General features: G+C 44.3%; 1 protein-coding gene across 2 annotated transcripts in view; it reads left to right on the forward strand.

The window, feature by feature from the left end:
* The window catches only part of UTRN (utrophin), a 1,458,479-nt gene that overhangs the window by 1,276,721 nt on the left and 165,271 nt on the right, over positions 1-16,487 (forward strand). For both annotated transcript variants that reach the window (XM_029594027.1, XM_029594025.1), the window contains 2 exons: positions 2,717-2,883; positions 14,473-14,584. In XM_029594027.1, the coding sequence (XP_029449887.1) occupies positions 2,717-2,883; positions 14,473-14,584 (279 nt within the window). The remainder of the gene's footprint in view (positions 1-2,716; positions 2,884-14,472; positions 14,585-16,487) is intronic.

A 16,487-nucleotide genomic window follows, 5' to 3' on the forward strand; every position in this document is an offset into this window, starting at 1 on the left:
TAGGAATATCTGAGAAAGCTGACAGAAGGAGGAAGGTAGTCAGGCTTGAATAGAATACAAAATAAGGATGTATATTAAGATGGCAAAACCTTTTTGAGGTATGTTAGTGAAACGAAGAAGTACAGATGTGAGATTGCAAGGCTGAAAGCTGGAAAAGGGGATTGTATGGCGAGACAAGGAAAAGGCAGATAAATTGAACAAACACTTTTGTTCAGTGTTCACTTAGGAAGGGATTGTAGAAGGATCACAGATAGCTAGTAGGAATATATATTGGTTGTGAAGAGATATCATTCCATTTATAGAAGTCAGTGGTATCATAAAACTGGCAAAATTAGGCAATAGGGCCAGCTGGGATACATCCTAGGTTATTAAAGGAGTCCAGAAAGATTCTGATGACTCCACTGACGATTCTGTTTAATTAATCTTTGGAGATAGGAGTGGTTCCAAAGGACTGGAAAAAGAGCAAATATATTCCTTTTCGTAACAGTGGGTAAGCAGGGAGGAGGTTAATATTATAAGCTGGGTAGTCTGACCTTGGTGGTGAGTAAATTGGATGAAGATGCTGCTAAAGGATAGCATTGTACAGTATTTTGAATCTAGAAGGTAACAGGATCACAGGTAGCATGGTTTTGCCAGAGGGAGGTTGTGTGAAACAAATCTGATCAATTTCTTTGACTATATGGCCAAAGGACTAACTCAGGGACACACATTGGATGCAACTTACTTGGATTTCAGCAAAGTTTTAGACATTGTACTGCATAAAGAAGGGCTCAGAAATAAACTGACCAGTCTAGGGGTAGGCACTTAGGCGAGTTCAGAGGTAAATGGAGTTCACTCTGATGGAGGGGGGTCATCATTGGTATGCCTCAAGGACTGGTTCTCTTAAATATTTTTGTGAGCAATAGTGCAAAGTATTGGTAGGAAAGGTTTGTCTATTGCAGATCACTCTGTTGGATATCTTCCTGTTGAGATCCTTGAGGGAGCAGATAAAAAGTGGTATACTTTAAGAAAGCTTAAGGAGTTGTCGTGATGGGCAGCTAAGAATCAATGCAAAAATATTCAGTATGTAATGGAGGTTTAGATAGTGTTATCCATCAGTTAGGATCAATCCCAAAGTCTCTCTCCTATCTGATTATCTCAAAGTAGCAAAACAGTGCGATTAGGTGATGACTAGTGAGCATTGGAAGAGGCATGACCAGTAGAAGGGAGGTAATAATACCTGTGTAGAGGTCATTTATGAGATCTTATCTAAGTTTTGTGTCCAGTAATTTGAAAGGATATAAATAGTATAGAAGCAGTCCAGAAACAGACTATCAGAAGCTGCAGGTCTGTTCCAAAAGCCCTAAGAGATGATAATTAAAGGCATAGGTATGTATAACCAAGAGACAAGGAGATAGAGGGTAGATATAGAAACATTCAAATACCTCAAATGCATGAATGCACAAGAAGTAAACCTTTTCCAATGGATAGGATGTTGTAAAATAAGAAGTCATGATATGAAGCTCTGAGAGGAGAACATCAGGCAATATTATTTCATGGAGAAGATGAATGCAAAGAACAGATTTCCAGAGGAAGTGATGGAGACAATAATAGCATAGTTTAAAAAAGGCTGGGATAAATAGTCTCTAGCTTCAAATAAGAAAAGATCAGTCTTTGATTAACTGAGGTCTTCAGCTTGCAACAAGTAGTAGTTTACTGACCAGATGTGCCCCTGCAGTGCTTATGGGCCATCATATCTTGTGCTTCTATATACAGAAAAGATGTGGTCTTTTTGTTAGAGCACCAGTCTAGTAGCTCATAGGAAATTTCCTACATTTGAATCATGGTTCTGCATAGATATATTCTGTTCTCTTATAAGTATCTCATACCTTCCTCGTTCCTCAGTTTACCCTTGTTTGTAACTAAGCAGTAACGTTCCTCTTCCTATATTATAAGCTATCATGCGTTCTCAAAACACTGGTAAGTTTCCAGGACTTCAATTTCCATAACTGGTCTTATGTGTATTCTTCTTAAGGAAAGCATGGTGTCCTCAGGTTGTCAGGTGCTACAGCTAGGTCTGGTTTTCAAGCTATCTGTGCTGAATATTCATGGTATCTGTTTGCATGAAGCAACTACAGTTTATAGTTAATTCACACATTTTTGTTGTCTCTGAACCAGCATCTGGTTGCTAAACTCAAGGATATGAGTTTGCTATCCATAGTCATCAAGTCTAACCACAGAGCATTTGGCTATATGAAAGCACATCATTATTGTGCTATACAGTACACTCTTCATTCAACTTAAGTGAATTTGAAATATATTCCTGTGAATTAAGAACGCAAAGGGAATGCATTTCAGACTCATCTGAGAGAAATTTATCTTTGTACTATCCATAGGAAGTAGCATACGGTAGAATTTGAGCAGGTGCAATCATCTTTTCATTTGATGTTATTTAAGCTGTGTACACAGCTGAACTGCTCACCCATACAACACAAAGCACAGATGGCAGAGAGAAAAAAAAGCAGGGAGAGAGGCTTGCATATATACACAGATTTTGTAAATATCCATAAGTGAAAACTGTCAGTAGTATAGTGCATCCCAAATCTCTTCTTTTGCCTACAGCAGAGCATCTGGATTTAGGTTAATGCTCTCGAAGGCAATTTATTACATTGGATGAAAAGCAGGGAACTGTGTAAACTGCATGTTTACTTACCAGCAATTTTGTTTTGACCTTCAGGCACAAAACAAGCCAGAAATCAATGTGAAAGAGTTCATAGAATGGATGCGTTTAGAACCTCAGTCGATGGTGTGGCTGCCAGTGCTGCATCGGGTAGCAGCGGCAGAGACTGCAAAACATCAAGCCAAGTGTAACATCTGCAAGGAATGCCCAATTGTTGGCTTCAGGTGAGAGTTTAATCAATGGAGTGTGCTTTACTAAAGAGCACACTTTTACACCAGGTCTTCTCCTCTGGTATGCTACGAGCACTGGTCGTTTTATCATGTTACCTACAACCCAATTTTCAATCTGAAGAAAGTCCATGATGCTTCAGAGCAACTGGGAAGAGCATGGCTTGGGGAACACAAAAGCTGCCCCTGCAGCAAAGCCGAGACATGCACACATGTGCAAATGTATTTACAACACTTACAGCATGTTTAAGCCAGAGTAACATTTTCTTATACTTGTAAGTTAATGTGCATGCTTTATTTATTTATTTTTTCTTTTATTTGTAACCTCTGCTTGGCGGATGCCTTAGAACAGTGGTTCTCAACCTTTTTTTCTATCAGGACACATCTGAGAGATGACGCTTACATGCGTGACACACACTGAACACATGACCAGCATGAGACTAAATATAAGCATATGCTCTGCATCCACAGGGATCCCTCACTTCCTAACAATGGGTGCAGAGCAGAACTAAGACATTTCCCTATACAACTCACCATACAAAATAGATATTCTGATTCTGGTGTCATCTCAATAACAGCATCACAAACTCCCTCTACTACCAGGTACATTGTAAAATAATACAAAACTGGAAAAAAACACAAACCCCATTCTGTACATGTTTATCAAACCTGGCATACCTCAGCAGGAGTAACTCCAAGAAATGAAACAGCAATAGCCTTATCCAGGAAAATGCAGTGGTTCACCACCAGTGCAATATCATATTGAGAAAATACAACAATTAAGATTGATATAAATCCTTACATGCTAGTAAATTACCTCATCTCAGTCACAGACATATAGAAAACATACAGACCTACCTTCACCTAATATAGAATAAAATACCACAAATGCGGAAACAAAAACTGGAATGGAAACACCAAGACCTTCTGCATGCAGTGCAGAACTGGAGAACTAGAAACAAATATATTTCCCTCTGACTAAGCAAAGTTCAAAGATAGTTTTGAGAATATGCATTTCTTCTATGTAAGAAAGAACCTCTTATTGTGAGAAAAATAATGTGATACAAAATATATACTAATTTCTCACTGTATAATGGACTTGTAAGACAGGTTTACTGTGTTAATCCAGCAACCATCATACTGCACCCGATTCCTGTATGTGTTCGATAGGTTTTAAACACAGAGCACATTTCTCTGTCAATGCATATAAGTTAAGTATCTAACAAACTTAACTAAGCTAAGTAAATGTCTAGCTTAATAAGAGACAAAATATCCTAAAGCAACCGATGATTAAATATTAGCATGTAGAAGCATCTTTAGATGAGCTTCCCAACATGCTCTATACCACGCATTCACACGGGGACCCTCTTCAGTCTCTTCTTTTCCATGGAACTATAAGCCTTTTGGTCTGATTGAGCTCACTTTGGCTGTATCTGGCCTAGTGGAAAACATTTTTCAACATGGTTTTTCACGGTTTTCGGAATTGTTTCATTGCCAGGTCCCTTTTGCTGGCTCCCCGTAGTATCTTATTCAAGGTTTTTGGTGTTTCTGGTAAGTTTTCTTTTGCAGTAGAGATGTGCAATCGTTTATCATGAATTAGGCATTTGCAACGAAATTGCCTAATTCGTCGTGGTCCGGGGGCCCCGAAACCCAAAAAGGATTTTCCCCAAACTTCGGGGAAAATTCGTTTTTCGGGTTTGTGTCGGGAGAGGGGCACATTTTTTTTTTAAAATTAAAAACCACCGCAAACATTAAGATTAAGTATAATACAACCACCCTCTCCCCATCCCGATCCCTCCCCAAGACTTACTAACATCCCTGGGGGTCCAGCGGGGTCCCGGATTCCATTTGTCCCTCCGTGCCCGGTGTGCTACTGCAAGCCGTGCTCCTCAAAATGGTGCCGAATAGCCTCTGAACTACTATGTCACAGGGGCTACTGGCGCCATTGGTCAGCCCCTGTCACATGGCCATCGGCGCCATCTTGTGCTCATACCATGTGACAGGGGCTGACCAATGGCGCTGGTAGCCCCTGTGACATAGTATGGGCAAAGGCTATCGGTGCCATTTTGATTCCTGACATCCGACGGCACGAGTGAAGGATATCGCTCCCGGACCCCCACTGGACCCCCAGGGACTTTTGGCCAGCTTGGGGGGGGCCTCCTGACCCCCCCCCAAGGCTTGCCAATAATCCCTGGGGGTCCAGCGGGGGTCCGGGAGCGATATCCTTCACTCGTGCCGTCGGATGTCAGGAATCAAAATGGCACCGATAGCCTTTGCCCATACTATGTCACAGGGGCTACCAGCGCCATTGGTCAGCCCCTGTCACATGGTATGAGCACAAGATGGCGCCGATGGCCATGTGACAGGGGCTGACCAATGGCGCCAGTAGCCCCTGTGACATAGTAGTTCAGAGGCTATTCGGCACCATTTTGAGGAGCACGGCTTGCAGTAGCACACCGGGCACGGAGGGGACAAATGGAACCCGGGACCCCGCTGGACCCCCAGGGATGTTAGTAAGTCTTGGGGAGGGATCGGGATGGTGGTGGGGGTTGTATGCAATGTATTAAAATGAATTTAAATGCTTGGGGTGGGTTTTTTTTTAGCTTCGTTTCCCGCTTCATTTTTTGGGCCGGTTTCGGGTTTCCTTGTTTCGTTTTTCAAAATAACGAAACGAGAAAACCCGAATTTTACCACGAAGTATCCGAGTCAAAAAACGACCCGGTAGAAAAAAACGAAGCACATCTCTATTTTGCAGTCTGTTTCTCCCCACGGCAGCGGTGTCCCGGTGCCCGATGGCCATCGATGGCTGCCACCTTCATTTCGTTTCTCCAGCCCCCTTGTTTCTTTCATTCTGTCATGGCTACGTCCGGTTTTTTTCGACTCCCCCAGTGCCCAGGACTCTGTCCATTATGATCCATTGTGTCCTCTACCTGGGAGCATTGCATGATGTCTGAGGTTGTCGCTTGTGCATCCAAATGACTCCAAAATGACGTACCCTTCAACTTGACAAAATGGATCAGCTCTTCAGGTTGAGGCAGTCCAAATCATCGGCATCGGGTGGCATTGCCATCAATAGACCTTGGAGCCACACCGATGGACAGCACATCATTGACATTGGCAGGACTGTCAGTTCTGTCAGTGCCATCAAAGGAAAGGGGTGCTGGAGACCGACTGTTGTCAATCTCCTCTGGGCCAAGGATGCTGGGTTCATCATCTTCGACCTCTGCACTGGGGAAAGTCTGGGCCGAGCATTGGGGGAAGCTTAAGGAACATTAGCACTGATTCTCAGAATGATGCACTGTGCTGGGCGGACAGATACACCAACTTTTGCCACAATGCCCCCAAAGTGACCCCGTGGTGAGGAATGCCCATCCTATATCGATGCTGGGGGATCACGACGGTCTCCACCAGTCCTAGTGCCAGTCGCCAATCCACCTCATGGGTCCAAAGAAGATCTGGCCACCCCTCCTTCCTCCCAGTCAGTATTGGCATTGGCAACATTTGAGGAGGAGCTAGAGCATAGAATCCAGCTAGCGGTGGATCAGACATTGCAGGGCATTGGCTGTGGCACCGGAGCCGGTGCTGCTCATCATTATACTGCTACTGGAGAAGCTCAACATGCTCATCGGTGCATTATCGACCCAGCTGGCACCAGTTCTTGGGACAGCACTGGTGCCCAGTTGGACACAGAGGCCTCCCCTTACTGATATGTTTGTCATTGCCAGTTCCTCTAAGGAGGAAGCTCCACCGAGGCTGACAGAGATGCTGAGGCCTGTAGTCTCCCATCCAGTTCTACTGTTGTCTGCCCTTCTGGACAAAGGCCAAACATCTAGGGTCCTATCCCCTGTAGCATACAGTGAGGATGAGGGTCCCTATGACCACTGGGGGGACGATCCTACAGAGTCCTCCTCCGAAGGCTCTGATGATCTCCTGTCAGACCCTTCTCCTCCAGATAAGTGGAGGAAGTCCTCACCAAAGGATTTAACCTTTGCAGGGTTTGTGAGGGTGATGGTGGAGGCCATCCCATTTCAACTTTTAACAGAGGAAGTTGCCAGGCACAAAAAGCTTGAGATCCTCCAGTTTGTGTATCCTCCTAAGGAAATTGTGGTGGTCCCAGTACACAAAATCATTAAAGAGATGCTGCTGAGGATATGGGAACCCCCTTCACAGTGCCTCCTGTTAACAAGAAGGTAAACGGGGTCTACCTCATCCAGAAGGCTTCCAGATTCGATGAGTGTCAGCTGCCTTGCCAGTCGGTGGTGTTTAATCCACCTTCAAGAGGGCCAAGTGCTCTCGGACCCATTCCTCAGTGCCCCCGGGGAAGGACTACAGAGCAATGGATGCTCTTGGGAGGAAGATGTTCCAAGGCACCATGCTTATTACCTACATTGCTGCCTATCAGCTCTACTTGAGCCAGTACTCACTGGACATCTGGAAGCAGGTATAGGAGGTGGCTGAGCAGCTGCCTCAGCAGCAGCAAGACACTCTCAAGTCTCTGGTGCACAAGGGTCTGGAGTACGGAAAACACGAAGTCCGTGTGACCTACGATGTATTTGAAATGGCTTCGAGAGTCTCTGCAGCAGGAATTGACACCCGCAGAATGGCATGGCTGTGGGCCTCAGATCTCCGACCAGAGATACAGGAACAATGTACCGTGTATTGGAGAGAATCTCTTCGGAGATAGGGTGAGGGATGCTGTGGTCCAACTTTGGGACCACCATGAGACCTTCTAACAACTCTCCACCAGTTCACCGGACCCTTCATCCAGGTAGCCATTGAGGCCAGGGCCAAGGAAGTCTGTCTTTTGCCATAGGAAGTACTATCTTCCTCCTCCTCACTCCTGTCAACACCCATCAGGTCTTCCGTGGTCATCCCAGGCAGCAGAAAGCTCCCAAACCCCAGCCAGCTCCTCAGTCAACTCCAGGAACAGGGTTTTGACTGGGCTATAGGGAACATAAGCCAGTTGTCCTTATCCAGAACAATGGACCCCTCCGGTCAGGAGCAGGCTTCAGTTCTTTGTGAACCTGTGGCATAGTGTAACCTCGGACCAGTGGGTTTTGTCCATCTATTGGGTGTCCCGCCAAATTGCCCCCTGTGCCCATATTGGGGTTTTGCAGTGCATCAGTAGGTACCTCAAGTGGAGCTCTCCTCTTAATGGCCAGAGCAATTGAGCCCATTCCACCAGGGCAAAGAGTGCAGGGATTCTACTCCAGGTACTTCCTGATTCCAAAGTGAACAGGAGGACTCCTTACCATCCTAGACCTAAGGGCCTTGAACAAGTTTATAAAAATTCACAAGTTCAAGATGGTTTCCCTGGACACTTTGATCCCCCTTTTGCAGAAAGAGGGCTAGCAATGCTTCCTTGAGCTAAAGGATGCATACACTCATATCGAGATCTTACCCAGTCACAGGAAGTATCTCTGATTTGTGGTGGGAAGTCAGCACTTCCAGTACCGGGTATTACAATTCTGACTTGCGTCCATCCCACGGGTCTTCACAAAATGCCTGACTGTGGTGGCGGCGGCATACCTCCGCAGATTGGCAGTGCATGTCTTCCCGTATCTGGACAGTTGGCTGGTCAAGAGCACGTCTCAGGCAGTAGCTGACAGGTCCATGTGCTTGACCGTTCGGATGTTGGAGTCACCAGGGTTCATTCTCAACTACCCAAAGTCCCATCTCAGCCCATCACCTCAATTGCAGTTCATAAGAGCCCTGCTAGACATGGCTCAGGCTTTGTCAGAGGGCTGTTGCCGTGGCGGCCATTGCAGCAGAGATTCAACATAGCTAGTAGGTGTCAGCCTGGCACATTTTGAGGCTATTGGACCATAAGGCCGCAACCATCCATGTTATTCCCTTGGCAAGTTTACAAATGCAGCAGGCCACTCAGCCTCCAGAATTGCATCCGAGTCACCCCGTCTCTCCGGGACTCATTGTCCTGGTGGTAGGCACTTTCCAATCTGGAACAGAGGATCTCATTTCGGAGTTTCCTGACTCAAATTGTCCTGACCATGGATGCATCTACCCTGGGCTGGAGAGCTCAAGGAGATGGGCTTGGTCCACTCAGGTATGTTCTTTTCAAATCAACTTTCTGGAGCTTCAAGTGATCAGGTATGCGCTATGGGCTTTCAGAGATAGGCTGTTCAACAAAGTTGTTCTGATCCAGACTGACAACCTGTTGTGTGCGTCGGTACCCGACGCCCTCTCTCCACCCTCCTTACCTCTCTCCTCCCTCCTTACCTCTCTGGCGCCTCCCTCTCCGTCCGCGGGAAGACTGGCTACCGCGGCGTTCTCCTGCCACTTGTCCTCGTGCGTTCCTGGACCGGCTCAATGCTGCAACCGCCATGTTTCCTGGAGGCCTAGGGGCGCATGCGTGGCGTGGCCCCGATTGAAATACCGGCATTGGTGCGAACTTCGGGGGCATCCCCCGAAGATGAAATCACCCGTGACAGATATTTAAGGTCTTGGAATTTGCTAACACATCGAGTTAGCAAGGACTCGGACATGGACATGGATTGACTATGGACTCGCCTTATCTGTCTAAGCTACTCTGCCTCTTCGGACTTACCAGAGGTACTCGCTCCTCGGGGGCCTCGCTCTCTCCTTGTTTTTTCAGGTGACAGTCTGGAACCGGTACTCGCTCCTCGAGGGCCCTCATCCCAGAATTACTTCGTATACTCTTCTGCCTGGAAGTCTTCACTACCAACTATCTCAGCTACATCAGTGAGTTACCATCGTTCTCTCTGAGCTTTCCCTGGAACCAGGTACTCGCTCCTCGAGGCCCTATACCTTTCAGCTCCTGGGCTTCATTGGGACATTGTGTGAGTGTTACATCTGCATACCCTGCCTACTCACTATTTTTCAGTCTCTCTTCAGCTCAGCCTCCAGGGATCGCTGTCCTAGTATCTGAGAGACTACAGCCCAGCTGGGCTTGCCAGCTCACCTCTGCCATCTCTGGTGGTTCAGTATACTGTCTAATAAAGAACTAGTGTGTGTTTATCTCCTAACTCTGAGCCTGACTGGTGGTCCCTCTCGGGATCATTCCCTGGGGGCGTGGTCATCTGCCACTGGTCCAAGGATCCACCCTCAACTATCGGATTGCTCCTCCCATCAGGCATCAGATCAATAACAGATTGCTCACTCCAAGCAGACTGTTAACTCCGAACTGAACACAACCAGGTTGCTATGTGATACATCAACAAGTAGGTTGGCACAGGATCATACTTCCTGTGTTAAGAAACAGGCCAGATATGGTCATGGGCCCTGTCCCATGGAATGGTGCTCAGGGCCATATTCCAGGCCGGGATGGAGATCATGGTAGCAGACAGGCTGAGTCAAGCCTTCAGACCCCACAAGTGGTCCCTGGTCCAGGGGATAGAGAATCGGATATTCCACCTCTGGGGGAGCCCAGATGTAGATCTGTTCATGTCCCCCTGCAACAGGAAGGTGCTTCAATTCTGCTTCCTGCACAGGACAGATGGCAAACCAGCCATAGATGCCCTCGCCCTTCATTGGGGCAAGGGTGTTCTGTATGCATATCCTCTGATTCCCTTAGTGGCGAAGACTCTGTTGAAGCTTTGCGAGGACAAAGGGACTATGATTCTCATATCTCCTTATTGGCCGAGACAGGTCTGATTTCTACTCCTTCGGGAGTTGTCCATCTGAAGATCAATCAGTCTGGGGACTTCCCCAGATCTCATCATGCAAGATCAAGGCAGGCTGCAGCATCCCAGCCTCCAGGCCCTGTTGCTCACAGCCTGGTTGTTGAGAGGTTAATCCTGCAGCTGCTTGATCTTTTGGAAGATATATCTCGAGTCCTGGTGGCTTCTAGAAAACCTTCCACTAAAAAGTCCTATGGACTGAAGTGGAGGAGATTTTCTGTGTGGTGTGAGCAGAGGGCCCTAGATCCATTCTCCTGCCCCACACAAAAACTGCTTGATTACATTCTACACCTATCAGAAGCTGGCTTAAAACCCAACTCCGTAGATTTCATCTTAGTGCAATTGGCTCTTACAGCCCTTCGCTGTACTGCCTATAGTTGTATGTTTCATGCGGAGCCTGCTTCAATTGAGACCTTCCCTAAGGCCTCCTGCTGTGCCTTGGGACCTCAACATGGTGTTAGCTCAGCTGATGAAAGCTCCTTTTGAGCTGCTATGCACCTGTGACCTGAAGTTCCTGACCTGGAAGGTCATATTTTTGGTGGTGGTTACGTCAGCATGCAGGGTCAGCGAGCTCCAGGCCTTAGTGATTTATCCACCTTATACTGTCTTGACAGGATGGTCTTGCATACGCACCCTAAGTTCCTGCTGGGCATGCTCAATGTGCCTAGGCAAAGTTCTAGAAACTTTGACATAGGTTTTCCACATCAGGGCTCCATCTGATGATGTTATCCATGTGTGAGGTCTAACATTCTGCTGTCCTCCAAGAACACCTGTTACTGGAAAGCAATGCTACTTTCTTCCCAAGTTATATCTTCATATTTTGAGCCTCTGTCTTTGGGACAGATCCTTCAAGATTATGTTCTGTTCAAGCCAGAAGAAAACAAATAGTGCCTCCTGGTAGATGATCTAGGATGATCTGCACCTTCAAGGTCCAGATCGGTTCAGCTGAAGCAGAAGAACCTCATCTCCTGAGTCAGTAGGTCAGAAGCAAGGGAGGGGGAGGGAATCATCAGCTAGAGGTGAGTCCTTCAGGCTGTGGACAGGATCTGGTTTCTATGGGAAACTGCTTAAGGACAATTATGAAGAATCAAGCTCTGAATCTCAGCTGATGCTCTGGCAACTCACAAATCATAGTGCTCTCTGGAGCCCAAACCATTCTGCTGGAGTTGGACTGAGATTCAAGTACTGGGAATGTGGTCTTCATGGACAACTCTTCCAAGGATCTCTGCATGGAGACTTCCTGCCCCCACCATCTCCCTGGAGTCTGCTTCTCACAGACTTGCCATCTGTCCCTCTACTCAGAATAACCTGACTACAACAGCCACACTAGCAATAAAGAGCTCATTCATAAGAACATTATTGGTCTGTCGCTGACTCCAGAGGATATGAATGTGTAATTATTAGGTGCAAGCCCTGCAAATCATAAAAACGTAAGAATTTGCCATACTGGATAAGACCAAGGGTCCAGAAAAACCACCATCCTGTTTCCAACAGTGGCCAATCCAGGCTACAAATACCTGGCAAGTACCCAAACATTAAGTAAATCCCATGCTACTGATGCCAGTAATAGCAGCAGCTATTCCCTAAGTTATCTCAATTAATAGCGGTTAATGGACTTCTCCAAGAACTTATCCAAACCTTTTTTAAACCCAGCTAAGTAACCACACTAAGTACATCTTCTGGCAACAAATTCCAGAGCTTAATTGTGCATTGAGTGAAAAAGAATTTTCCCCGATTAGTTTTAAATGTGCTACTTGCTAACTTCATGGAGTGCCCCCTAGTCCTTCGATTATCCGAAAGAGAAAGTACTGATTCACATTTACCCGTTTCAGATCTCTCATGATTTTAAAGACCTCTATCATATCCCCCCTCAGCTGCCTCTTCTCCAAGCTGAACAGCCCTAACCTCTTTAGCCTTTCCTCATAAGAGAGCTGTTCCATCCTCTTTATCATTTTGGTCGCCCTTCTTTGTATCTTCTCCAGTACAACTATATATGTTTTATGAGATGTGGCGACCGGAATTGTACATAGTACTCAAGGTACGGTCTCACCATGGAGCGATACACAGGCATTATGATGTAGTGAACTAGTGATTCTCACATGGAATGACAGAATATAAAACACTCAAATAAATATTCACCATTCCCTTCCTAATAATTCCTAACATTCTGTTTGCTTTTTTGACTGCCGCAGCACATTGAGCCGACGTAGTTGCAATTGGCAATCAAATGGCTGTAGTTTTCAGTCCTCAAGCACCAGAAAAATTTGAAGGCCAATATTAATTTGATATTGCTGAAAATATTTTCTTTTTTTATTTTAGTTACAATGTAGTTTGAATTTTTGAGATGATTTTTATATAGGGATCAGTAAAGTCATTATTTATATTTATTATTAAAAAAATAAAAGCAAATTCCATGTTAGGGTAAACAGGCTCCTCAGGAAGTAATGTCTCTTAAAATAAAATTAGCAGTTAATAAGCCTTTAAAAAGCTAATATAGTATAACTGACTTTTTAGAAATAATGCCTCTAAAATTAGCTGCAAAATGTTATTTTAAACAGGCTGGTTAATGGTAATAAAATACTCCCAAGGGCCCAGGCAGCCATTAATCATACACAATCAGATTAATAATTAAACTGTTTTATGAGTTATTCCTGAACTTGAGGTCTGTATACATGCACCATAAGCCAAGTCATTACATTTGCAAATGAGAATTTATTTTCTAGTTGCAAGCAATATATTTAACCAGCAATTACATGAAACTAACTTTCTTCAAAGAAAAAGTAACAAAAAAATAGTTTAAAAGGGTTTCTCTTTCTGTTCTTAAAATAATTCTTGCCTCAGATTAGACCTTCTTTTATCTTGTCTGGAGCCCTGTCAAACGTCACCCCATTCTAGTTCAGAGCCATTTAAGGTCCTCCATCACTTTTTTTCTGGCCAGTGTACTTTAAACACATGCACCACTGTGGGGCATTTAAATTTGAAGGTTGGGAATTATGATATCATTTTAAATGATCTTTCAAGGGTTTTTTAGGTTCCTTTTTGCCTTTTTTTTTTTTTTAAAGACCAAGCACAACCCATTTTGACAAGGTGTATTCTGTAAATATCTCTCTTATTTTGTCTTAAAATACACATCTTATCTCATCTCACCATCAGGTTAATGTATTCCTCTATTATATTATGCACTGTTTTAAGCACCAGCAGGAACACAATTAGTGAGACATCCCACATTAGCCCTAGCACTTTATGGTGTCTTGGTGTTGATTCATCTGTCTGGTGAAGCACAGTTTAAAAGGACTTGAAAGCAGCTGTACCATCTAGATTCCTCAACATGAATATGCCCATTTCTTAACCCTACTGCATTCTCTCTTTTGCCTGGGCTCCTTTATCTCTGTTTTATTCTAGTTTATCTTATTTCTCTGGTTTTTTTTGGTTTTTTTACTTCTGCTGGGAATAAAAACTGTATGCAAATTTTATTATGATCATACCTCTTATTTAAACAATAAATAAATAAATAAAAAATATTCCTTGGGTACACTCTTCAGCTGTGTGCACTATATTCCATACTTCAAATGTAAGTGGACAATAAGTGGACAATTCACTACCAGCCAGGAGCAGCAGAGACATGCTCTGATCTTCTATAATTTATAATGATGAGCTTAACTAAGAGATATTTTCAGAATCTTTGAACGCTAACATCAAGGGAATAACATAAAAATTAGGTCACCAAACATAGAGAATTTGTATTCATTTGGCAGTTAAAAATATCATCAGGAATCCAAATGGTTTTATCAATAAAGCTGCTTGGAAAGGCATATTATCCCTTTCACCTGCAATAGTGGGGAACCATTGTGCTGCAGGACTTTGACGTCTGGCCCTCAGACGGCCCAGCTGATGACTGCAGTGCTCTCTTTGCTCTGTAATTTGACAGGTACCGGAGCTTGAAGCATTTCAACTATGATGTCTGTCAGAGCTGCTTTTTCTCCGGCCGTACAGCTAAAGGCCACAAGATGCATCACCCAATGGTGGAGTACTGCATACCTGTGAGTATTTCCATACTGACCCCCTTTTAAAGTATTATTTTGACTTATTATCCACAGATGTGTTTCCCGGTTCTTGTTGATGTCTGGTATGTCCTCCAGAGGAAACAAAACGCCAGATTTGCAGTCTCTCTTTTTGTGTGTTGTTTTTAGAGTTTTACATGCAGGGTTACTCTCTTTGTTTACAAACAAGGTAGGTGTATAATATAGTACATACAAACATAGGATAATTTTATCACTCTTCGGGTAGGTCTAAAGTCTGCATATAACTTGTACATGTAGACTTTTGCCAGCATTTTCAAATCAAACTTATTCATTTAAATTGACTTGAAAATGTTCAGGTGGTTGACCTGGTACCCGCATAGATTAGCTTGCATAAAGTTACACCTCCTCTCCAGAGGGCATAACTTATGCAGATTAATTTATGCGCATGCTTTTTAAAATAAAAACCTATGTCCTTAAGTTCCAACTTTTCCCCTGAAAACTTATGTTAAGTATTTTAGAACTATTGTCCAGTTGCTGGATCTAACTGGCTTGGATTACCGTAATGTAATCTATTTAGGGCTTCCAGCCTCTTTAACCTATGTGTTGCATCGGATTCAACATGCTGTGGCTCAGCTGATCGTATCATCATCATCATCATTGTTTATTTGTTGCACGCTTTTCCAGCAGAGAGAGTTCAAAGTAAGGTACAAAGGACTAATGTTGCAGTACAATCTATGGGGGTAATTTTGAAAAGGATTTACATGTGTAAATGTAACTACTATTGTTGCAATTTTCAAAAGCCATTTACACATAAAAAAAAGTGCACTTATAGATGTATAACTTATGGACAATTCAATGACATATATATATTGTAGCAATTTTCAAAAGCCCATATACACAGGTAAAATGCATTTACATGCGTAAAATCCAGTTTTGCGTGTGTAAATGTTTTTGAAAATCATACCCTGTAAGTATATAGTGGCTTGGTGAGGTAGCTGCTTACAGGGAGAGCTCATTGATTCTAATTCACATAAACAATGTTATTTAAAGTATAGATGTTGGGAGGTGTTGTAAAAAAAAAAGGTGCAAGAAGGAAACAATTGAAACAGATATGTATATACAATTTGACCTTTAAAAAGATATAAATAATTCTGCATATAAATGTGAAAGTATAGAGTTTGGTAGGGATAGAATGACATAAAATGCTGGAACCACATGTGGTACAGGGACTGCAGGGGGGATACTACTGGCACAGGAGTGTGGTTACTGTGATCATCTCTTTCTGGTGTTCTCTCTTCACTAGCTACCTATTATATAGTGAAAAAGTCCAATGTGGTCATTTTGGTGTTTAGGTCTATTCATGGAACTGCTCCTGATTATTAGAGGGGAGACTCTTCGGTATTTAGGCCCCGCCCTGAACCTTATATTCAGCAGGAAACAGAGTTCTATGTGCTTTTTCTTGAGTCAGGCCTACTTTGTGGAAATTTGTGCCCTTTTATGCTAGCAGGCCCAATTTTGTGGAATGCTCTACCTTTTAATCTCCAGCAGGATCCAGATTATCTGTCCATTATAAAGGCTTTTCTCTTTGTTGCGCCGGAGGTGGACCCTTGGGCCGAGGTGGGGTTGACCTCAGGCGGAGTGGGCTGAAGGACGGAGGCTGGCTGGCTCTTGCCTGACTACTCCGTTGCCTCTCTCCAGACCCAGACCTCTGCATTGCCTGACTACTCTTTGGGTGCCGGGGCCAGCTAGACGTAGGTGGACCTCCGTATGTCGTCATCAATGGAAGGATCGAGGTCAGCCCAGAGGCAGCAACAGAGGAGAGAAGAAGTTTGTTCTGGATGAGGTGGAGTCCCGGAGACCCGGGCGCCAATAGAACCAAAGTCAGACAGGGGGCGCCCGAGCAACAACAGGCCGAAGCCTG

This window comes from Rhinatrema bivittatum, chromosome 3 (genome assembly GCF_901001135.1).
Source record: "Rhinatrema bivittatum chromosome 3, aRhiBiv1.1, whole genome shotgun sequence".
Taxonomy (NCBI): Eukaryota; Metazoa; Chordata; class Amphibia; order Gymnophiona; family Rhinatrematidae; genus Rhinatrema; species Rhinatrema bivittatum.